The sequence below is a fragment of the Pseudochaenichthys georgianus genome, chromosome 21, assembly GCF_902827115.2.
Source record: "Pseudochaenichthys georgianus chromosome 21, fPseGeo1.2, whole genome shotgun sequence".
NCBI lineage: Eukaryota > Metazoa > Chordata > Actinopteri > Perciformes > Channichthyidae > Pseudochaenichthys > Pseudochaenichthys georgianus.
Genome location: NC_047523.1, coordinates 26,315,207 through 26,339,386, shown reverse-complemented (window position 1 = coordinate 26,339,386; position 24,180 = coordinate 26,315,207). Strand labels below are relative to the sequence as shown.

The 24,180-nt window shown below is 40.0% G+C and overlaps 1 protein-coding gene across 1 annotated transcript; it reads left to right on the top strand.

Annotated features, from left to right (window-relative positions):
* The first annotated feature begins 2,252 nt into the window (after window positions 1-2,252).
* Window positions 2,253-23,194, top strand: LOC117466641 (follistatin-related protein 1-like). Its single transcript, XM_034110013.2, has 11 exons — window positions 2,253-2,406; window positions 2,515-2,571; window positions 15,378-15,479; window positions 15,611-15,740; window positions 17,284-17,316; window positions 17,628-17,758; window positions 18,549-18,667; window positions 19,060-19,172; window positions 19,910-20,020; window positions 20,143-20,237; window positions 21,902-23,194. Exons 1-11 carry the CDS (start codon window positions 2,404-2,406, stop codon window positions 21,944-21,946), a joined length of 939 nt encoding a protein of 312 aa, XP_033965904.1. The 5' UTR covers window positions 2,253-2,403; the 3' UTR covers window positions 21,947-23,194.
* The last annotated feature ends 986 nt before the right edge of the window (window positions 23,195-24,180 follow it).

The window sequence follows — 24,180 nt, the reverse complement described above, 5'->3', positions numbered from 1 at the left end:
ACAGATATGATATGCATGCATTAGGAACAGAAAACTAAATGTAGCATTGTAAGTCAACTTCAAGGCAGGTATACAAAACACACACTCACTCACAAATACAAAAAGCCCCAGGTTGTCACATAATCACAGCATCTATTTAAACAGGTGAATGTCCTCATAGGGGATGCAGTTATATCTTCCTGGTCGAATGTACTTATTGTAAGTCGCTTTGGATAAAAGTGTTAGCTAAATGCAATGTAATGTAATGTTTAAGCAATAGCTCACGACAGGCCGTGGTATATGCTCATTATATCACAGCTAAGGGGCGTGGTTCGGCCCGACGCGAAGCGTGTGTGTTTCGTAACAGAAGAAATGTAAATATATTTCTAAAACTGACAAGTCAAATCAAGCAATCTGATTGGCCGATAGTATTTTTGCGGACCTTTTTGATTACAGATTTGAAAACATCGTTGCTTGCTTTAAAAGTAGCTATATTCATGATGTCAGACCTTGGAAAGTATCTAGATATCCCTGCCCTTATGCCAAAGGAACTGCACACTGAATATGTTTTGCCGTTTGATGTGTATGTCTGGACCGCTGCGTAAAAAGGAGGGTTTCTGCCCCGTTACTTCTCCGCTGCTTTCTTGTTCCAGTATGAAAAGCAAACTGCAGGCAGTTTGCTTTTCAGCCTAACGGTATACTGTTTTTCTCAGACGCGGAGGGATACTGACTTGTTGTGAAAAGTAACTTACAATTCTACCCGTGGTATACGCTCAGTATATCACGGCTAAGAACCAATCAGATTGCTTGATTTGACTTGTCCGTTTTATAAAATGTAATATATAATTGATGGCTTGCTGTAGAAAGAAAATCATTAATCCTCTACTTTCTATTCAATATTCAGTGTGACGTGCATGGTGTTCCATGCCTCACTCTGCTCTTCTTAATCACTTTACAGTAAATTAGCCTTCTCCTCGCTTGAGCGTGCACATGCATGATGGTTAGCAATCATGAAATGCTTAAATCACAAGAATATTTAAACATTAATCTTTCAGTAAGAGAGCTTTCTGCACAGGGTTTTTATTGGATGTCGGATCTGATTGGAGGAAATTGCTAGAAAGACACTTGAGCTTGAACTGGGTTTTAGATTATTGATGTAACAGCTGAAATATGATTTTAGACAGAAATAATAAGACATGACGGACCTGCAAAGAAAAATCTAAAACATAAACCTATCCTTCTTCTACCGTTATAATAGTATAAACTATTGTGATATAAATGGGCCCTAGATAAGTCAAATCAAAAGAAAAGAATTATTATCCAATTCAATTGCATCTATTTTAGACAGAGGCCATAACAGCATCACAAAAGGGATGTTTCTCCTTTATTGGCTTAAGGGTAACATCTTGATAATGATGTCAGGAGGATTACAGTTATGATGCACATTTTCAAACTTACATTTTTTTATTTCAGTCGTCATTACTTATGTCGTAAAAGCGGCTCCTAGATTTTAGCTGGATGAATAAAATATTGGGACTTTTTCAGTTTTGATTAGCTTTAATGGGCATTTCCAGAGGACTATCTAAAACGTAATAAGGACGGTCGCATTATTTCCAAGTGTTGTTAGTATTGCAAAAGGACAAGACATTATTTTAAATGTAGTATGGCTAGATGTAATGTGAACTTGCTCTTAATAATCAAAATAATATCCACAAATGTAATGGAAATCTAGTGTTGCAAAATGTCTACTGGCTATGCAAATTAAATATACATTTTCGACTGTAGCCATGCTACTTTATTCACAAGAATGTGAATCTCTCAGCTGGTTATGCTGCCCCCTAGTGGCTAAACATGCAGTTTCATCAATTTATAGTCTATTCCACAGATTCAACTAAGAACTGAAACCAACTTTTACCATTGAACAATTAACACAACTTAATCAATCTAAATAACTGATTGTTTGATACATGTTATATATTTTTGTTTGCTTAGAATAAATAATGGAATACTAGAGGCGTGTGATAATATCTAAAAATGATGGACCTCCCCACGCACACGTGCGCAACAGTAATTACGACCTAGGTCCTAAGGTGATTTTTCAGGAGAGGTTCATACACACACACACACACGCACGCACGCACGCACGCACGCACGCACACACACACACACACACACACACACACACACACACTTTCCTCTTTTCCTCCCCCTCTTCCTCTCCTCTGGTGTAAACGTCCTCGGAGGACTCCAGACATTTTGATTGGCCGCGGCGCGCAGAGAGGAGGAGAGACTGGCGGACTGGCACGAATTCCTCAGTGCTCCTCAAATTTCCTGAAATCTCGGAACCTCCTGCTCGCCTCCGACACACATCCAGCTCCCTTTCTCCTCCGAACACACACCCGAGCCGAGCAGCTTCTACACAAAATGGTAACGTATTACAATGAATGTAACATTTTCTTTCAAGTTTCCTCAACATGCCGATGAACTGGTGTGATGGATTTGCTTAACTCTTACTTTTTCTTTTCTCGTGCCCAGATGTTGGGAAGTGTCTCCGTGCTGCTTCTGCTGGCTGTAGCTGCCTCCAATGCTGAGGTAAGTTTGGCTAAAACGTTTTTTCTTACTCTGAAACTATAGTAGTTTTCTCTGTAGGGTTTCAACCAATGCAAAACGTTGCCTTACATGTACTAAACGTTTGTCCACACATAACTCTGGAACGTCTGGAGGCACATTAACACAGCAGCTTTGTTCATAAAGCTAGACGAGCTAGAAAACATCTGGAAAAAGGTCTGAGTCAGTCTATTACACAACCCGGTGCTGTGGGGAACATTACACATTTACAGCTCACTGTGCTGTGCCTTGTTATAGATTTTATCTTGTTCTCAAGAAGATCCATTTATGCCATTGTTGTTGCCACTCAACAATGGCAATTATGGGCACAATTGTGAAGACAATCAGACTGAAATGAATTGCCACTGGTACGTTTTATTTAAAACATCATTTAAAATCCTGGAAAGTTTTGCCCAATTAGGCCTAATGCTGTTTTATAGGCATGTATTAGTGTCTGTAACCTGAAACAAAAACTCACATTTTGCATGCTGCTGGACCACACACCCACAGACACAGACGTACTCCTAGTCTCAGTTTTTATTTTGTGGAGTTGTGAGGTTAACACAGCAAAATCTGCAGTAAGAGGCCCCAAAGTGACAAGCAGCTGTGCAAAGAAAAGAAAGGAGGGCTGGAGTCCATCTCACCACAAGCTCAGCGCGGGGTTGCATGGCCCTCATCATCAATACTAAAGGATGCTTCAGCACAAAACGCTCCGCCGACTGGCAGCTGTTTGGGTGGTCAGTCTGAGAGTATGTGTGTTTGTCTGTGGACACTGGGGTTGTGAGTGCAGAGCTGTGAGAATACTCACCTTATTGCTCTCACACTGCAGTGCTAAGTAGTCCTACCTCTGAGTAAACACAGAGATAATGTGCTGTTAGATTATCTGGCCTGATGGCTCAGAGGGATGTTCACCTTCATATTCTGATTAAACTGCCTGTGAGAAAGTGAAAATCCTGTTTTCTGAAATGTCAAACTACTTCTTTAAGAAATAGAAACACACACACACACACACACACACACACACACACACACACACACACACACACACACACACACACACACACACACACACACACACACACACACACACACACACACACACACACACACACACACACACACACACACACACACACACACACACACACACACACACACACACACACGCACCAGGTGGTGGTGGATGGTCTTAACCTCACCGTGCACAGCTGTTGAACACCTGGCTTTGTGTTGACTCCTCTGTTGACCTGCACAACAGATGCATGCTGAGGAAATAAACAGGGGGAATAGCTGTAGCCTAATTAGAGGATACATCTTTCAAACAGCTACACCAAATGTGAAACTCAAGATAAACCGATTGTTCGCTGCCTAGTCTATCTTTACAGCTTCACACAGATGGCCATTAGTGTCATCAGCTATGACATCACTCATAGTCTGACATGCAGGCCCTCCCCGCTGACCTTCAACTGCTTTCCCTACCTTTGCCTAGTGGCTGGAAAATGTGCCATTGTGTTTGCGTTTATTGGATTCATGACCGTGATCTGTGAGGTATGGCATGGGACAGAGCACACAGCAGAGTCTGTGGAGTGTACCCAGTTAATGGGGAGGCATTAGAAAGGCATCTATTCTCCAAAGGTAATTACCCTTATAATATATGTCCTGTGCACTGGCCGTGGGAAGGGCCTGTCCTGGCATTCCTGTGTGTCGTCTAAAGGAGGTCAACAAGTCGGAGCAAAACTGGACCTAATGAGCCTGCAGGGTGTATTCAGGTTAGGTAAGGGGATGTGTGTTACATACATGGCATGAAGCAGCTGGACACACTGATGGAAATAGGGCTTGTTTGTGTGAACTGATGTGCTTATTTTCAGGATTTTAATGCAGGGTATTAAAATCTGGACACTCACTCCTAAAATATTAAGAAGGAGAATGCCTGTGTGCTTCCTGAGGTGAGAAATTGCAGCGTTTGATGACAAGCCGGTGTTGGAAAACTGCGTGTGTGCAGGCAGGAAACCAGATACGCATCTTGTGAATAAGATGTTGATGTTTTACTCAAACAGCTTGATATGCAAAGGAGGTCGAGATGCAGGCGTAGTGAAAGTCATAAGAGTTTTCAGCCTCGGGGGACATGTGTGTGTGCACACACTTGCATATATAAAGAGAAAGAGAAAGCAGTGTTTACTTTACTTGTTTTGTGGCATGCAGTGTTAGTGTTTTATCCTGCATCATCCGCTGTGACTGGGTGGAATGACAGCGGATGGAATGAGTTATCTGGGTCTTGGAAAAACACAGATGGTAGGAGGAAGTCAGCGCAACAAGCCCTCCTTTCCTCTTAGGCAGTCCAAGAGCTGAGACAATTAAGTAGACGGGTGGAAGTATTTCGAAGCTGGTTCCCTTGTTGAGGCCCTGGAACTGTAGCCGACTGTGATTGAGCGTCTCTTACACCCCGCCATGTTGCCACCATGTTGATGCCTGTTCTCGCTCATTCAAGGTGGGCTAAAAATATCTGCCCAGGTGGAGGGAACATGAGGGGACGCTGTGTCCTCTGTCTGTATCAGCCTGCTCTAATTACTGTAGCCCAACATCCAGTCATGGATCCTGCGCAGGGATTGTAGAGGGCGTGATGTAAAACAGAAAGGGAGATGGAGCCACAGTCATGCAATTATAGCAGGGGAGATTGTGGGTGAGGTAAGACTTGTGTAGCGAGACAGAAAGAAAAGGGAGGTGTACTTGTTTCATGTCCCTGCAGTGTGTTCTCTTCACTCTTGGCTTGGATTAAAAGGAGTCCTCATTTAGCTTACCAGCTGTACTGGTGTCTTATCATTACCGGCAGTCTGCACTCAAAGGCACACATAAATTAACACACACACTCAAATGACAAGGAGCTACAGAAAGTCTACTGAAGGGGGAACAGATAATGAAAATGTGACATACTTACTTACTCATACGCAATCAAAGTTAAACGTATAGTATAATCAGGACAAGAGGCCTCCTGAATTCAGGCCATAAAGGGTGTCAGTGTGTCTTTCTAGCTCATGGTCAACAGCAATGAGTTATTATTGTGAAGTGCTAAGTAATAGTTTGACGCTCTGATTTACTTCAGTTAAAAATGGCCTAAAAAAAATGTTCTGACACAAAAAAAACTTGTACTCTACATTTACTTCCACCACACATCTTCATTGTTTCCAGCGGCCCGTGTAGAGGAAGCACCTTGAGATCAGGCGCTGCATCTCAAATGCAGTTTGGTGGTGAAAACGGGGTCATTGGAGGATACGTGATTAACCAGCGTTATTCTCTGCAAATGTCACTGTTAAATGTTTCTACCATTAACCAGAGAGCCTCGACAACTTCTGCAGCTTGGAAGTGGCTCGCTCACACAGTTTTTATTCTGAAGTGGTTTATGCAATAGATGGATTTTTTCTTGTGATGTGTTGTGATCAGAGATGTGGGCTATAACACAGCAGCCATGCAAAAAAAACATCAGTGTCAGCTACAGAACAGACTTTTACAACTTCAAAAGAATAGACCACACTTAATATACTGAGTTTGTGAGCAATTTAACATATATTGGGTATTTTAGCCAGTTAAAAAAGGACAACATTTAAAAAAATCAATATTAGTTTAAGTGTATGCTATATTTAGAATATATATTATGCTTTACCTTGCCTTAAAAAAAGCCCTTTCGAACAAGCTACCACCTGACTTCTTTGAGAACACAGGGGAATTGCTCTTCTACCGCTGCCTTGATTGTTTAGTTTGTTTCTGTTATTGTGTTGCCATGGTGTTTTTAAAGGGTTAGTGAGAGTTCACCAAAGTAAACACTGTAGGTAATACCCTTTTTACTTCACTTCAAAAAGCCTAAGCTAAACTATCTCTTTGTAAGGTAAAGTTGCAATATCATACTTTAAAAAACACTTGATTACAAGGACATGTTTGTTTAGTAAAAGTACAGTGCTATTAGTAACTTTTATAAGCAAGGCATGGCGTCTGTGAATTCAACACACTGTAGGTCAGAATCGTCAGGAAAACTTTTAATACAAGTCCCGTGGGGATCATAAATCCAGTCACCAAATTAAGTAAACAAGCATTCCTCTCAAACGATTAAATTGGTTAAGCATGGAGCTTCATTCCTGAACTCTGAGTTCATCTTACTAGCTTTTCTGAGCTTTAAACACATATAATAAATACCTTTATTTAGCAAATGGAGCTGTCTTAAATGTCTTGTACCTATATAAACTATATTGTTGCTTTAAAGTTTAAGAAAGTATACAAGAAATTCAAAGCAGAGTAACACAAATGAATGATTCAGTAGTATGGAATAACTCTGAACCAATTACGAAGAGTTTAGGCACAGTTTATTGATGAATTGGCTGGTTATTTATCCAGGTTGAACCCAACATGAAAGATTTCCCAAAGGTTTTCTATAGCGTACAGGAAACATTAAGGTAGACATGCCTTGTCAGAGAGTTTATGAGAAATGTTCTGTGTCCCAGATTAAGTTGTATGGATTTATCATCACATCCCCTCTGACCGTTGGACATGGACATGATGAAGGTGGAGGTCTCTGAACAGATTTTAAATGGCTGCACACGTCACGCAGTCTCTAAATGTGCCTCTTCCTTCTAAAAACATGTCGCAGCCTTTAGCCCCAATACTGGCCTCAGACAGGGAGCAGAGAAGAGGGCAGGGAATCTACTCATTCTTTTGGCCTGCGTCTAGCAAGAGCCCTCCCTCCCTCCCTGTCTCCCTCCCCTTCCTCTCTCCTTTCCTGTCAGTGGAAAAATGCCCAGAACCAGCAGGGGTGGGTTGGTAAAGGAGGGGGGGGGGGGTAAAGGTGGCAAAGTAGATGGAGAGAATAAGAGAGTGAAAGGACATGGGGGAAATGATTGGATCAATGATTAGAGAACAAACAAACACAATCTGTACTTTATGCAGAAAAAGATGACAAGAAATGTCGATGAATTGAGACGGATTAAAGTGTTACAGTTCCATCGGGGATTTCCAAAGGTGAGGTGGTGGAGAGGGGACACTTTTGTCCCAGCAGGGTGACAACCATGTGCACAAGGGAGGGGAGGCTGGGGCTGCTGCTGTTCATAGCATTTTATGTTCTCCGCTGACATTTTAACTGCTAGCAGATGTGGCTCTGCCCAGAATGTGACTAATTTCCTGCTTTTCTTTATTCTCCCTCTCTCAATTTCACTGTGTTTTACTTTATCTCTCTTCCTTCAATCCTTCCTTTCTTTGTCCCTTCTTCTTCTTCTTCTTCTTCTTCTTCTTCTTCTTCTTCTTCTTCTTCTTCTTCTTCTTCTTCTTCTTCTTCTTCTTCTTCTTCTTCTTCTTCTTCTTCTTCTTCTTCTTCTTCTTCTTCTTCTTCTTCTTCTTCTTCTTCTTCTTCTTCTTTCTTTCAGGGTGTAGTTGTTACATTTCAGCTCTTGAACAACGGGGCCTGTGGGTGTAAAATAAGAGGCTGCAGACTGGGTTGACATCATCCTGTCCGTTGGTGCATTCCTTTCACACTGAATAAGAAACAGGGAGAAGGATAACAGGCAGATCTGCGTACTGGTCGTTACACAGAGTCCCTTTGTTTCTGCAGGTTTAATGTCAGACCTGGTCCACCGTAAAGCATTCGAGACCACTCATACTTCTCATATCTTTAGTACACACTCAAATTACTCTCACTTTGACCTCATTATTGTGTCGTTGTTGGGGGTTGAATGAGTATTTCTGATCTCAGGAGGCTGTGAAGTACGAAAGCAATGAGGCTTAAACCTGATTTGCTACAAAGATACAGTTGAATGGTTTAACATGGAAGAAAATGCTTGTCATTTGAGAATGAAGTCACTTGAATTATTGATGGGAAATTCTATAGCTTTTAAAAACTGGAACCAATGATCGTCTGTTATGTTTCTCCCCTGTGGGATGGATTAAGTCACAAGCTTGTTTAAATTCCTCGTGGTTTTTAGTTAGTGTACAAGTGGTTCTAATTCTGCTTTGGCTGTGCTCCACTTCTCTTCTGGTTAGAGGGGAAGAGAAGTGAGAGGGAGAAGTGAGAGGGAGACGCAGTGGAGCCCCCCCTGTCTTCTCGTCGCTCCCGGCATGGTCTCATGTACTAACAGAGCTGGACAATCGGAGACAGAGGGAAGAGGAAGGGGGAGAGCCGGCACCTCTCTGACCTAGATACTGAGGAGATTTTGGTTCAAGACGAATTCTGTCGGACCCCAGCTGACGTTAAACAAAGCTCAGGAATGTACACCCCCTACCTCCTAATCCTGTCCTTCACCTTGCTTCATCTTTTTTTCCACCTTCATTGTTTCTCCGACTGAAAACAGGCTTATCAAACAGTGGGTTGCATTGCCTGGCTGTGCGTGCATTTGTCCGTCCATCTGTCAGTCTGAGACACATTCTTTTGGCAGTGAAGTACATGATGTAGGAAATAAAGTCATTTTAGTTTGGAAATAAACTGAATAAAGTTACATCAAGATTCACACTTTAACTCTTTATACTTGTAAATACTCTGGACAAACCACACACAATTTAAAGAAATAGTTCCTACGACTTGGCGTTTTTTATTTTCTTTCAATCTTGTTCATTGACTTTGGAGGTTTCTTCGTTGAGAGACAGGCTAGCTGATTTCCCTTGTTCAAGTCTTTATGCTATGCTAATCTGCTGCTAGCTGGAGATTCATATTTAATATACATGAGAGTGGAATTTATCCTCTTTACTTTCGACAAAAAAATTGATAAAGTGTATCTTCCAAAATGTCGAACTTCTCCTTTTATTCCTTCATATGTACCAAATATCCATTTTGTTCTAAAAAACAACCATATCATATACATTGTTCTACATAATAATTATTTCTAGAAGTATGTTTTAAGCCTAACTTTTCATTAATAGCAGCCAAATATTTTAATTGAGACAGCACACAGATGGAAGCTTTAATGTCTGCTATGAATTAACTGTCTCAGCCGCTCCTGTCATCTTCATTGAATAAACGATAAATTAGTTCTGAAATATACTTTCAGCTGAAGAATAACTTTAAGTTTTTGGGAGTAAGATGCCGAAAAAGCATCTCAACCATTTTTAAATCTTGTAATCATTTATTCTTTTCTTGTTTTTTTGGCAGCATTTTTTCTAGCGTGGCATACACATTAGTAATTCATATTAGTGAATAGAGTGAATAAAAACCACATTAATCTCCCATATTCTTTCACCCTTTTGAGATGATTTTATTTTAATATTTCAAGTTGTCAAAAGCTTAATATTTTATTCATAAAAACACTCACCCGGCTTACTGTACCATAGGGGAAAGAGGAACATGTTTTGTCGAACGTTAGCAGTGGCGACTGGTCATTAGGGGCAGGTGGGGCACAGCCCCACCTAGTGTCAGCAGAAAGTATTAAAATAATGATTACAACAAAATGCAAAAAATAAATAAAAAAATATATAAAATATATTTTAAGATCATGTTTAATCATCTGATTCGTCTGTACATTGCTGTTTTAGTATGTGTTCTTCTAATTAGTGTCTACAGTGTGTGCCTATTGAGCTGTTTAGAGCCATGTGGGACAAAACCTGATCCTGCCCCTCCCTCTGACTGTCTAAGTGAACGGTGACTGCAAAAACAACACTGCGCATGCTCAGAGTATTTTCTCTGATGTGTGTGGCAAAAAATAATGACCATAGGGGCAAAGTGCTGCCATCCCCACCATACGTCATCTCACATAATTCAGAGCTGATTGGCTGTAAGTACGTGTGCCGCGAAAAGTGTGGTGTGTGAAGAGGAGGAGAGAGAGCTGCAGTGAGGCGTCCTAAAACCAGGAAGTAAGCTGCGCATGGCTTCCCTCCACAAAAAAGCAACGAGATTTCTCCATAGGATTTTAGAAAATAGCTCAAAATAAGATCTGTGGGAAACGTAGCTGTTAGATAAATGTACGTTTTGTTCAGCCGGATAATATCCACATGTCTACCCTACTTTTATAATTTTCGAATCAAAAATCTATTGATTAGATTAGATTTATGATAGACTTTTGAAACTACAAGAAGATAAGGAGGACTTTTACAAAAAAGTAATAGAGATTTTTGTCCAGAAGGATAGGCAAATGGACTTAATCTTCAAGTCAAGGTAAGACTGCAATTTTATTGAAAATGGGATTTTACTAAGAGAGAACAATTCAATATTTAAATGATAAAATACATTTTGTTTGGGTATCCTTCTGTTGAACTGTCTGTTTAAAAGTAATTGAAGCATCAGACAAAAAAAGCTTTTGAGAAAAGGAGTGAGCAGAGGGTCGAGTTGTCGATTCTTGTTCTGTTTTTCTGTGACTATCTAGTTGCGCACGCTGCTAAAGACACGTGCTACCATGGAAACCAAACAATGGTGTTTAGCTGTAATAAAGTCCGAGTGGAAACAGTCGTGTGTAAATCTGATTTGGTCAGAAATCGGGAGAAATGCGGGAGAAATATGACACCGGGCTATGAAATTGGGAGTCTCCCGCGAAAATCGGGAGGGTTGGCAAGTATGGCTACATGCAATACATCTCGTAAAAAAATAGAACAAATCATATCTTTCTGCAGCTTATTATATTCAGCTATAATGGAAACATCACATAGAGAAGCTGATGCATGCAGCTAAAGCCGAACAACCTTTCACCTTTTCTGTGATGTGTTACAATTCTACAGCCCAGGAAAGTAAAACCTCCACAATGAGCCAAGCGCTGAATCAACGTCTCTAACAGTGTTGGGAAAGCTCAATATGAACACTACAGTGTTTATTGCTGGGCTGTTGTATTGGATTGCATTAAGTGAAGCTGTTGTGTTGTGTCCAGTAGGCTGTTTATCACTGCAGGCTCATCCAGGGAAGGTTGTTTACAATCGGTAAATCAATGTTCGCTATGTTAACGAGGGGCAGGGTGCACTGTGGGAATGGATTCCCTGTGCCTCTAAAGTGACACCCATGGGAGAGAAGCATCGATTCGCTGGCTAGATCAATGGAGCGACACCGAGATACACACCAATATGCACACTCACACACAAAGTAACACGTAAAACATGCAGTAAATGGCGGATAGGCTTAATTTCTCATACGGTTGTGCACGGACAGCTGAAAGACATGTATAACGAGGTTTTAATGTGTTAGTGGGGGCAGATTTAGCCTTGCTGTGCGGCCTTATCAACAGTGAATAATGAAATATAGGCTTTTTTTTTTTTTTAATGAAGCGGAAATATATTGCCTTCAACTGCAGTCGGCCTTAGCATGAAGCCGAAATTGACTTTAGAGCGCACACAATCTCCTGCCTTTCGTCTTTTATCTTCACCAGCTACCTGTTTCTCCAGACTTTATTTAAAGCCTCTTCTTCCTCTCTTTCATATCCAGCCCTGCAAAACTGGTCTCGGATCACTGACATGTCTCTTGGAGCCTAAAAAAGGGCATGGTACTGAGAGTGAGATGACATGACAGAGAGAGCTACCGCAGAGCAGAAATAAAAGTATACTCGACTTGAATTGTTAGACACCACGCAGAGTTAGGAAGATTAAAATATTATGCACTTGAGGGTTTTGAGAAATATCACTTATCTTTTTATCTTCTTCAAACCTTTAAATAATTGCAACCTTTTGACTAAAAGATTAAAACACAAAGAAATGGAAGAAAAGGGACACAGGAAAATGAGCTGTGAAATGTGTACACTGTAGGCCTATATGCAATCAGTTTAATGCTTGAGGCAGCTCTCTGTATTAACGCCTCTGTTTAATCTGTTATGACTCACCAGTCACATACCAGAGCTATAGCTAGAGCTCCAGTGGTTTTTAATGTGAAGGAAAATATGACATCATTTATTGGCTGTAATGAAAAATTGATGTCATTTTAGTAGGACACAAACAGCGGGTGTGTTTGTTATTTTTTGTGCTGAGTTGTAGACAAAAAATTGTTATGTTTGCTCTGATGGTGATTAGGTTAATGAGTGTGTTGCATGCATGCGCTGTAGCATCCTAGTCATGGTGGGGTCTGCAGAGAATACTGGTTGTGTTTCAGCATGTTGACATTATGGTCTTAATCTTGGTTTCTGAAACACAAATTACCTTGGTCGAGAGACACCTGAATTTGCCATCTGTTACTGTGGTAGAAAGCCAGGATACTGTCATGCTTTAACACCTTATCAATGTTTAAAAGCCTCAATTCTAAAACTCTTAATCCTAAATACGGGTACAACAAACGGCTATTTTCGCTCTCGATTAATGGATAAGATGTTTGTTCTATAAAATGTAAGAATTAGGAAATCAATGATTATTGTTTCCAAAGCCCGAGAGGATGTCCTCAATGTTGTTCTAATGTCAACAACTCAATGATATAACCTTTTTCTATCAAAGAAGAGTATTGAAACCAGAAAATATATAACATTTATAACTAAATGACTGAATATTTAGAGTCACACAGGGAGATAAATATTGTCCAGGTTCTATGTAAGCCTTGAATTGTGACCAAGGTAACGTTAGGAGCCAAAACAAGGACAACAACCGTAGCCTACTTGATGATGATGCATGTCTGCCCGCTCCAGTTCATAGCAACAATGAAGGCTTCATGCAGGCATGATTTATGTCCACATAAGGCAGCCTCCATTCCCTGGTGTGTTGAAGAGTGGTTTGGTGACATTACAGTCGATTGTCCATTGTTTTTGTACAGTCTGTGTCAATAATAAATCCTGAACACACTCTGCTGTGATCTAGGGGCTTGGTTCCATTTGCCTCTTTTGATTGACACCTCTGTGATCTTTCCAAAACAGGAACCTGAACATGCTTTCACCATAGCAACACACCACTTCAAAAACGCTTGTCAGGCATCCTCTGCTGGTTATAGAGATGGTCAGAGCTCTATGTTTACACCAGCTTTATCTAAGCCGCCCATCCATTATTCATGATCTCATCGAAGGTTTATACAGGTTTCAACAGGTTTCAACAGGCTTCTCGCCCAGCTGTGTCTAACAAACTGAATTGTCCAACATGCTCAAAGCCATAGGGATCGCTTTGAAGATTTTCCATGACCTCAACTCCTGAGTGCAAATATGTGCGTGTCTCTAAAAGTATGCATAGAAATGAAGCAAACCCCTACAATCCCTCTCCTCTGACCACTTCAGGGTTAACGCTGCTGCACTGCAATACATGCATGTGACTGCCGCCCCTCTCCCAGCATCCATCTTGTTATATTCTTTCATTAGTGAGCTTATGAGAGTTTGGCCACAGAAATCCAGCTCCAGGTTCACCTACATACCAGACTTTGGAAAAACACACACAGCAGCTTGGAAGCCAGCTCACGTGCACTTACACACGGAGGGCCAACTTTCTGTCTCGCTCTTGCAGGAAACAGCGGCTTAAAGAGGAGGAGGGGAGTCTAGAGAAACAGGGAGGAGAACATATTTCACTGAGCATGGGAATGGGCCTAAAGGAAAACACAGCTCAGACTCCAGATGTGGAAACACCCTGTACACAGCACGCAAACACAAACCCCCACACACACTTATACAAATACAAATACACATACACACAGATAGGGTAAGGGAGAAGTAATGAGGGTCATAAAGCAGCTCTAGGACCTCCGCTTGCTTGGCGTCTTGTGATTGGTTGGATTTTAGCTCCAGTGAACTCATTTTTTGGCAAGTCCTCATTTTTTGGCAAGTCCTCTGGTGATATTCAATAAACAAACAAAAGACAAAGAAACAAGAGAAAATTAGACTGACTATATGTTTTCGAAAATAAAAGTTTAACTGACGCATGTGAAGTCTCATCCTGCTTGTTTCTCATTCTGTCTTTAGTTTGTCTCCAATACCCCTCAAACCGAGATATGTTGTCATCGCTGCAGCTTTATTTTGTTAGGAATTTCTTAATCATCAACAGCATACTGTATAAGGTCTTTGAAAATAGGTGAATTGTGTTTCCAAGTGAGTCAGAAGAATAACCCTAAAGTAATGGCCATTTGAATTTACCATATTGGTGAGGTAGCGCCTCCTAAAGGGGAAATGGTGTCATTTGTTTCAGGATAGCAGAGTTGATTTGTGTCTTTGGATGTTTTTGCTAAAATGAGGTGTTGAGGAGAAAAGACAACACTTACAGTTTTTTTTGGCTGTTTGGCTTTTTTTTGGCTGTATAAAAATTGTCGGGAAAAAAACACATTTAAGTGTTGGACCAAGAATTGCATGGAAAAATAGACATTTTACAATCAAAGATTTATACTATGAATTAACTTATTTGTTTTTGATATGAATATTTAATGTTACTTAGTTTTACTAGTTATTTTTCATCTTCCTTTTAATGACCATTATTTATCTGTATAGCAGCTGCGTGTTGGTTTGTGTGAGGATACAGTACGTGCATAGTTGAATGTTACATTTTCTGTTTCAGGAGCTGCTCTTCAAATGTCATTGTCCAATGTGAGCAATTTTAAGAGGAATTGTATTCTATAGGAATATCTTAGTCATTAACAAACAGAACAAAGGGGAAATACTAAACCAGAGAGCGTCTTCATTTCTGGATGTATTCAAGGAAGAGATACGATACTGGTTAACAGAGTGAAGAGGAAACGGTCAATGTATACGTCTGTGAGGAAGTTTGATGGTTCTATGTGAAACTTTGTGGTTAGTACATGTTTAAAATGTGGTTGGCAACTTCCCAGTGCCTATAAATGGATATGTTAATGTAATTGGGCAACAGCACCGCCCTGTGTGTGAAATCTGTAAAAATCAATAATGTTTCTAAAGTGCCTAGTAATTATAATAACAACTTTGAATTTGTTTCCTTTCTTTAAGGAGCTGCAGAGCAAGAGCAAAGTGTGTGCTAATGTGTTCTGTGGGGCCGGCAGAGAGTGTGCTGTCACAGAGAAAGGGGAGCCCAGCTGTCTGTGTATCGAGGTGAATATTACATACAATGTGACTCTGTAGAGACCAGGGGACATTACTTCAACAAAATGAAAAAGTGGTAACCTTTCAAAAATACCTATTCCCCTAGTTTTCAGCTGTATTCTCTCCCCATGTCTTTGCAGAGCTGTAAGCCCCACAAGAGGTCAGTGTGTGGCAGTAATTCTAAGACCTACAGGAATCACTGTGAGCTCCACAGGGATGCCTGTCTGACTGGTTTGAAGGTCCAGGTGGCCCACGATGGACACTGCCATGGTTGGTGAACTAAAACGTCCCTGTTGATATTTAACAACTTCAACAACGAGTTAACATTGAAAGTTTGAGTCACATAATCTATGATGCCCATGCTTCATAAAATGCATTATAAAATGACTTATGATCTCTGTTTTGGCATGTGATAATTGTTACATAAGTTTTAAGTCAACCTTAGTATCATCAACTGATTTATCAAATTTCTCTTTTACTATCCCAATAAATTACACCTCTGAGTGAGGTTAAGACTGTAATAATGTTATCATTGAATATTACAAGTATGTTCTTATCAAGGGCGATTAAGTGTTCTGATGGTCAAGGGTGCTTTTTCTACCTGGTGCCAACTCTGAGTATGATGGAAGCAGAGGGGTCTTTTTTTAAACCATATTCCAACATTTTTTTCCTGTGCTACGTTTTGCTTTAGCTACGTTGAACCCTTGAGAAACGTTCCTTTAGTTATCGTGTTATTGAAAAACTGAATGCGGTAGCTGTACCCTTTACCCTTTTCATGCTTTTTAATTAATTACTGACATTGTTTGAATCAGTGTGATAGATACATAGCCCAACAATAACACTTCAATGGTTAGCATGTCACGGTGTTACTGAGTAAAGATGTAGCGATCAAAGTCTTCACACCTGATAACCTGCTGATGCCCTCAATGATCCAATACCAATGCTCTGGTTTTATAAATGTAATATTCCTCACTGCATATAACCCAATCAGAAAATAATCTGTCATAAAATATGAGTCCAGGGACTCCTGAAACTAATAACATGTAATGTTATTACAGGGATATGTGGGAAGTCAACTGAGGGTAGAAGCTCAAATATAAATCTAACTTTGTTATTGTTTGGTTATTTGAGCATTCGCCCAATGTGGACCCCTAAGCTTCTAAGTTTATTATCCCAACATGACTTCATACTCACCCTAAACAACGGAGCAGCCATTTTAATCAACCACACACACTTGAGAATCTCAAATATTAACTAAAAGCCCGCTTTGTATCTTTAAAATTGGACAGCATTTGGCTCATCAATCATCAATCAATCAATCAATCAATGTTTATTTATATAGCCCAATATCACAAATGTTACATTTGTCTCAGTGGATGGCTCATCTGTTAATTGGTAGAGGTACTGATCATACTGTTAGGAGTTAATTGAACGGATCTCAGAAGCAGCCATTTTTTCATGGACTTGATACCTGAAGTGATCGGGTGGCTCGTGAACAATATAGGGCCATCCACATGTTCCTGCTCACCTCTGGCCTTGACTTATCTATGAAATAATCTAATATTAGCATCTTATCTTGAGTGAACTTTAACCACTGTCACTGGGTGATATGCCACTTTGTCCCCGCTGAACTTGACATTGATCAGTGCTGTGGCAGAAAAAGTATTTAGGGAAAATAGTTACATCACGCTGTACTCTATGCAGACCTTTGACCTAATTCTCAGTCGCAACCAAGTTTATCTCCATTATTCTGAATCAAGTCAATGCATGTTTTTTTTGTTTTAAATGTTCTTGTCTTTCTCTGTTGTTTTAGAGAAGAAAACAGAAAAGGCCGCTGCCAGCCCAGGTGAGTTTTTGTATTAGTATATTGTATATTAGCCATGTAAAAAACTAAAATCGAATTAAATGATTTTTTTATTGGTGTACCCCTTTGGTGTCTTGATTAAGTCCAAGATTCCCAGGTGGGTTATGGTTATGTTCACTATGTCTGTGCAATAACTGTATTTTACAGTCTAATGCAAAGCACTTAATTAATATGGAACTTCTGATGTATGCACCAATGGACATGGGTCAAACATGATAGCTTACCAGATAAATGTTGCCCTTTGGATTATTCATTAATGCTGCTGACCTATGGAAATCTTCCCTCCCCCGCAGTGGTTTGCTATGCTGCTGACCGCAATGAGCTGAGGGGTCGTGTGATGCAGTGGCTGCAGACTGAGGTGGTCCCAGACGGATGGTTTGCCAAGGGATCCAACTTCTCTGACATCCTGTTCAAGTACTTCAAGGTCGGCTTTTTCTCTCTGTACAGGACAGAATGAACCCAGTTTCAATTAGTGCACACAATTGTTCCCATGTTGATATATTCATGTGGGCATTCTCCAAACCCTCTTCTCCTTAGAGCCGCCTCCGACTCTGTCTAATTGTTTATGCAGCAGACCTTTCAAGCATGTCAGCTGGAACCCTTCCTCTATTTGTTAGTACATGAATGACATTGAAGCAGAATGGGAAGATGGTTCTTTGAACAATTTGTGCAAATCGCTTAATTTATTTTTCTTTTTTGTCCCAGCATAACAATACGTTACATAATTTGAGAGTATATTTATAGCTAACTTTAGCATCTCATGATCTAACCCTTTGTTAAGTTGCCCTACACAGACAATAGAAACAGAGCCTTAATATGCAGCCCTGGTGTTCATTTAATGTGATGAGCATTTATATAAAGATACATGCCAAAAAATTAATTGATATAGTTTTTCATGCTCCAACACCCATTGCTGTCCCAGCCTCATTTCTAAAATATCACAAAAGAGATCCAGGCTGTAAGTAGAGGCAGTCTTTAAGTGTTCATGACAAAGTGATTTTACCACATCTTTACAGGAAGATTGTCATGGCAACTGGTGTGCTCTAGGTGCATTTTGTGGCAGTGATGGCAAATGTACCTGTGTCCTAGACTGATGTGTATATCAGAAACACCAATAAGTAATATATACATTTTGAATATTTAGTTTGATTGTTCATATTTACTGTACAAAAGCATTAACTGTCTCTCTCATGTTTCTCTGTACGTTTCTGCAGTCTTACGACAATGGTGATTCCCAGCTGGACTCCTCAGAGCTGCTCAAATTCATCGGACAAAATGACTCTGTTGTGGAGCTGCAGTCCTACGCAGACCAGGAGAGCAACAAGCTGCTCAGGTCTGTGTGGTTGTTGGTCTGTTTTTATGCTTGAATTAGATTGTATTAAGGCAAGCAGGGAAAATGAAAAACTGCCACTGTTTGCAATGTTCCACCCAAACACTGTGTCAAAGTTTTCCGCTGTAACAATGCTTGCACATGCAGATCCATATCTGTGTGGGGCTGTGCTATTTAAAGCTAGACAGGGAAATTCATTGAACTCTATCTAGCCAGTGTAAACTTTACTGAAGGCCTCCTGTGGGAGCCTGCACTGGAATAAACACCTGTACTCTATGGGATACAACACTCATTATTCTTTCTTCTGTATGCTTCTTTTTTTTGCAATGTGCTACCACTGTAGGAGGAGCTAATGTTTATCCAATGTTGACAACTTGTTTATCTGTGCTTCCAAGGAGCCTGTGTGTTGATGCCCTCATTGAACTCTCCGATGAGAACGCCGACTGGAAGCTGAGCTTTGATGAGTTCCTCAACTGCCTGAAGCCTGGCTTCAATCCACCAGAGAAGAGTGAGCTTAAAGTGATAGCCTGTGTACTTTGACATAGTTTAACAAAGAGTTACACACCAGTAGATATAGTTTATGGATGCATTGACATAAGCTCACTTAGGCAGTCCTGACAATTGGCAAACTGCCTCAAATTGCTTGTTTTTTTTAGCTACGGTTCTCATTTCACAACTTTCAATGTTGTCAGATCGCTGTGCTGTTCACACATCACAACATGTTCTTTTGCAGTCTGGAGTCTTGAAGTCTTGATTTCAGTCTGCTCAGTCATGTGATGCAGCTTTATGTGGGATAAAGTTCACAGGAAGCAGAGGCTCTGTCAGAGAAATAACATTCTGGATTCTGAACCCTGGAGCTTCACCAGACTCAAGGACACACACACACACACACACACACACACACACACACACACACACACACACACACACACACACACACACACACACACACACACACACACACACACACACACACACACACACACACACACACACACACACACACACACACACACACACACACACAAACACACATCGCTGACTACTGATTAGTCAGCAAAAACATGCCAAAGGCCTACAACTTTCAAATGAAACTACTGGATGAACGGAAGATGTGGCATTTTAAATGCTGACAAGTCTTGGTCATGCAAATTGATTAAAGTGAAATGCTGTTTCTATTATCACTCTGCTGCAGTCTACTATCTGCAGTTTTGGCTGATAAGTTTGCCATGCGTCTTTCTGCAGAATGTGCCTTGGAGGATGAGACATATGAGGACGGAGCAGAGACCCAGGTCGAGTGTAACCGATGTGTTTGTGCATGCGGCAACTGGGTTTGCACTGCTATGACCTGCACTGGTGAGTTCAAACACTGGGCATGATCTTTATGCTATTTATTCTTTTGGTCATTTTAATCACACACAAACACATTGAAATAAAAAGCTTTGTGGCCATTGTTGACTATTTTGTTATCTGTGCAGACAAAACGGCAGCTGTGGATGAGTCTTTGGATGCTGGGGCGGAGATGACTGAGGAGGAGTGGAACCTCCGTGTGGCCGAGCTCAACAAGCACCAGGTCTGTCTTTGTTATCTGAAAACCCCTGTCAACAAGAAAAAGTATGTAATGTGCTCATCGTGTATATGGCACGTAAATTATAAGTCCGAAAAAAGCACCTGGCCAAAGTCAAAACTTGCAATGTGTATTTTCAAAGCGCCATCACTGCCCTCTGCTCATAGGAATAAACGTATTGTAAGGTCAATGTAATATCCCTGACATTGAGCCATAACCCAAGTGACTTCTTTTATATTCCTTCAGGACATAACCTTCATTACTTGCAATGTGTTCCAGGGCAAAGAGCATTTGAATCAAACTGCTCAGCTAGCAAAAAACAATTCACAATTGGTAGTTGTACATTTGTATGTGACTGTACCAACCTTACACAGTTCAGTGAACCAGGGTATCAGCAATTTTATGAATCTTGGCTTTTAAAGAGCAGCAATAAATGAAAAAGCTGGGAAATAAAGAGATTTTTTGTAAATAAGGTCGATGAAACTGAATTTGCCATGGATATGAAATACAGGGAATACGGCAGAAAGAAAATGATCATCAACCTTTTCTTTTATTATATAGATTGTAAAGTGTAGGCATGTCCTAAACTAAGGTTTTGTGTGAATGATTCACAATCATAAACATAGCTGGGTATTCTTAAAAGTGAATTATACTTTGAAGGAATTAGTGAAACCAGTTAAAGGACTTAGAAATGTAAAAATACAAAGCCGTGCCATAGAAAATCCAACGACACAATCCCTTAACAATGCCACACAGAAGTAAGAATCGTAAAATAAAAATAATTGTGGATTAAGTAATACTGAAAGATGTATAAAACTAAGTTGAATCAAAATAGCAGCATTAACATGATGTGATATGTTAACTACATTTGTCAGAAGTCAGTCAACATGTCAACTGTTAATTGTCCACTCATAGTCCTTTAATAGATAAATGTTTTATTATTGTCACTGTTATCGTGTAAATATAATGTATATTTTTCGCAGCCCTAATGCCAAATCCACCCTCCTGCTTTAATTGGAGTCTTGTTGAAGTGCTCTCTAAACCACATAGCCTATTATAATGGTAGAACACTTGATGATTAAAAAAGGACTGGGTATCACTTAGAACATAAAGGAATAATGCTGCCAGTGTTAAGGAAACAAACAGTGGTCTAAAAAGAAGTGCTGGAACCTCCTGGACAACACATAAAGACGTGCTGCCTCTACAACCGCTCTAGACCAGGAATTCTAATCTAGAACCTCTGTAGCCTAGGAATGAAGTTCTAGAACCAAGTTCTGAACAACTTTCTGGAACCTCTACAGTCAAAATGTTTTGGTGGCATTTCTGCTCTTGTGTATGTGCTTGCTTATTTATGTAGAACTAGGGCTCTGGCTTGAGTCCATGGCTGAGTCAGCAAGGTCATGTACACTCTACTCCAGAAGGGCAGCTTATGAGGCTTTTGTAAACAAAACTGGCTGTGTAGTTTGAGGTGACCAGGTGTAGCTGAACTCGGTCATAAGGACATTGCTACATATCAATGTTGCTTTTCATGAATAAAGCATTACATTTGATTTTTTTTTCCAAAGATTTTACAAACATTTCCTTACATCATTATAAATCCAGTGTGTTAAATAAATTGTACACTATATCTCACTTTTTTTGTTGAATCCTTTTCATTGTTTTGGAAACAGGAAACTGTTGAGAAGATGAAGTCCAGCAGCACAAAGGAGGCCTAAATAAGGAAACAACGAAGGAGAGGATTCACGTCATCACCCTTTCTCCATACTTGATTTATTCAGCGAACATGTGTTATTATACTGACTTTTCCATGTTTCTTGCTCTGTTAATTATTATACATTTTTTTACGATGTTAAGTGTTTGAGTTGATGTTTTTTAGATTCAGGGGCAATCCTAGAGTATTATAGGATTCCCCTGTGTTCAGTACTGTCATATTTGATTGTATTATTGCCTCTACACTAGCGCTGGGGCTATTTTTTACGACAATCCTTATATTTTTACAGTTATTATGAAAAAAAAAACATGTCAAGTTTTCACTGTTTGGGAGTCGTTGTTTGAGAAAGCAGTGTTGAAAGGATCTAGGAGTTAATCTGTTGAAATGCGGGAGCTGTTGGAGATCTGACTACTTGCAGAATTTTTCTCCCCTCCCTCGCAGGTTTTACGATCAGCATCTTGGTTCAGGAAGATGGGACAAGAGGGTAAAGCTACTAGTGATTTTGATTGTGTTGCCATATAGAACAGCCACTACTTGACCAATGCACTTCTCTTTCTTTCCTTTCTAGCTTTCTTATGCTTTAGTTTAGATAGACATAAGTCTATGTACGATGTTTTATCAGCTTGAGTTGGAACTGTTGTTCCCATGTAAGTCTCTCTGGTGCTTTTTGGTTAAACATTTCAGTCTGTGTCTTGAGAGACAAAGACGTAGTGGTCCAGCTGTCACAGTGGAGCAACTGCACCAAGGTGAGACCTGATCTTTGAATATAGCATGATGAAAAGTAAAACCAAAGTTTTGATGAAATGTTTGAATAATGTAAAAAAATCTCCAGGTAAAACATTACTCTGGACCCAGCAACAACACTATACCTGTGCTTTCAAAATCACTAACAGAAGGACTAGCCTCAGCTATAGTAGCGTAGACGCATCAATAACCGGGTGAATATGAATTGTGTGTGTGTGTGGTTGTGTGTGTGTGCTAATGATGAGGATTGACAATAAAACCAGTGCCTTAGACCAGCAAAAAGTATGGTTTCTACCTTTGCCTGCACATGTGTTCCTGAGGGTGCTTTGCTGAAGTTTAGCAGTTAAATAGTGCTTTGTGACTTCATCCTTGATAAATGTCTGTGTGAAAGTTGCATTACTAGGTTCAAGCTAAATCTTTATATTCCACTAAGGGTGCAGAGACTGTAAGGAGTATGTATGTATGTATGTATGTATGTATGTATGCCAATAAAGCCCAATACACCATAGCATGGCTTTGTCACTTTGTATGTGTGTGTGCTTTTACCAAATGACTATTTCAAAATACTGAAGTTAAAGAGGAAGTTCCCCTTCATCCTGTTATTCCTTACTAACAAATACATAAGGAACCCATTACTTCCCTTGTAGACTCTCATTTGACTGCCTGAGTATTTTAAAATCCCATTTTTTTGTTATTACCTATCAACCGGACAGTTTCTCTCACAAATATATTTTCCAAAACTGATCAAGACTTAGTTATTTTCCCCTTGCTTTTCTTAATAGCCATTTTCTCTGTAATTTCTTGCTCTTGTCTTTGGTAATGTTCTGTGAAGCACTTGCATATAACTTTACATTCATACTCTTATTATAGTACATTGTAAAGGTAATATGAGGGCCGATTGCACTTTTAGGCTTAAACAGCCCTGTATTTTAGCTGGTCCATGTGAAACCATTTCCACATTTGGACATTGGAACATCTTGTGCATTTGATCTTATCATTTATATTTTGATTCTAAATGTGTGTTAACTAACTACAGCAGCCATTAGCAGTTTCTCAAAACTGTACACAACTTGAATGTGCCCTAATTCTCATCATATAGTAAGCTATAAAATGAACGGCAGTGACAGGTAGATCTGAATACAGTGTGAGCAACCCGATTATTCTGTAGGCTACCATATTCACATTCGATGCACACCATAGCATGCACACCCAAGTCAGCGTGAGTAGCCTATTGCATAATGCAATAAAAGAGGGGTGTTGCATAATGGCAGACAAGCCTGGACAGTTGGCATGATGGATCATCGGCCATCAATCTTCTGTTGCAACTAGACTGAGAAAATTAAGCAATTACACACAGCAACCTGGTGTTGTACGGCTATAAAAATATCAATAAACGGTGTCCATATAAACCTGCTACAAATCTCTTGATTAGTACTTCTGATATATGACAGACTAGGAGATGAACCAATCAACGGGTGCGTGGGCGGGGTCAAT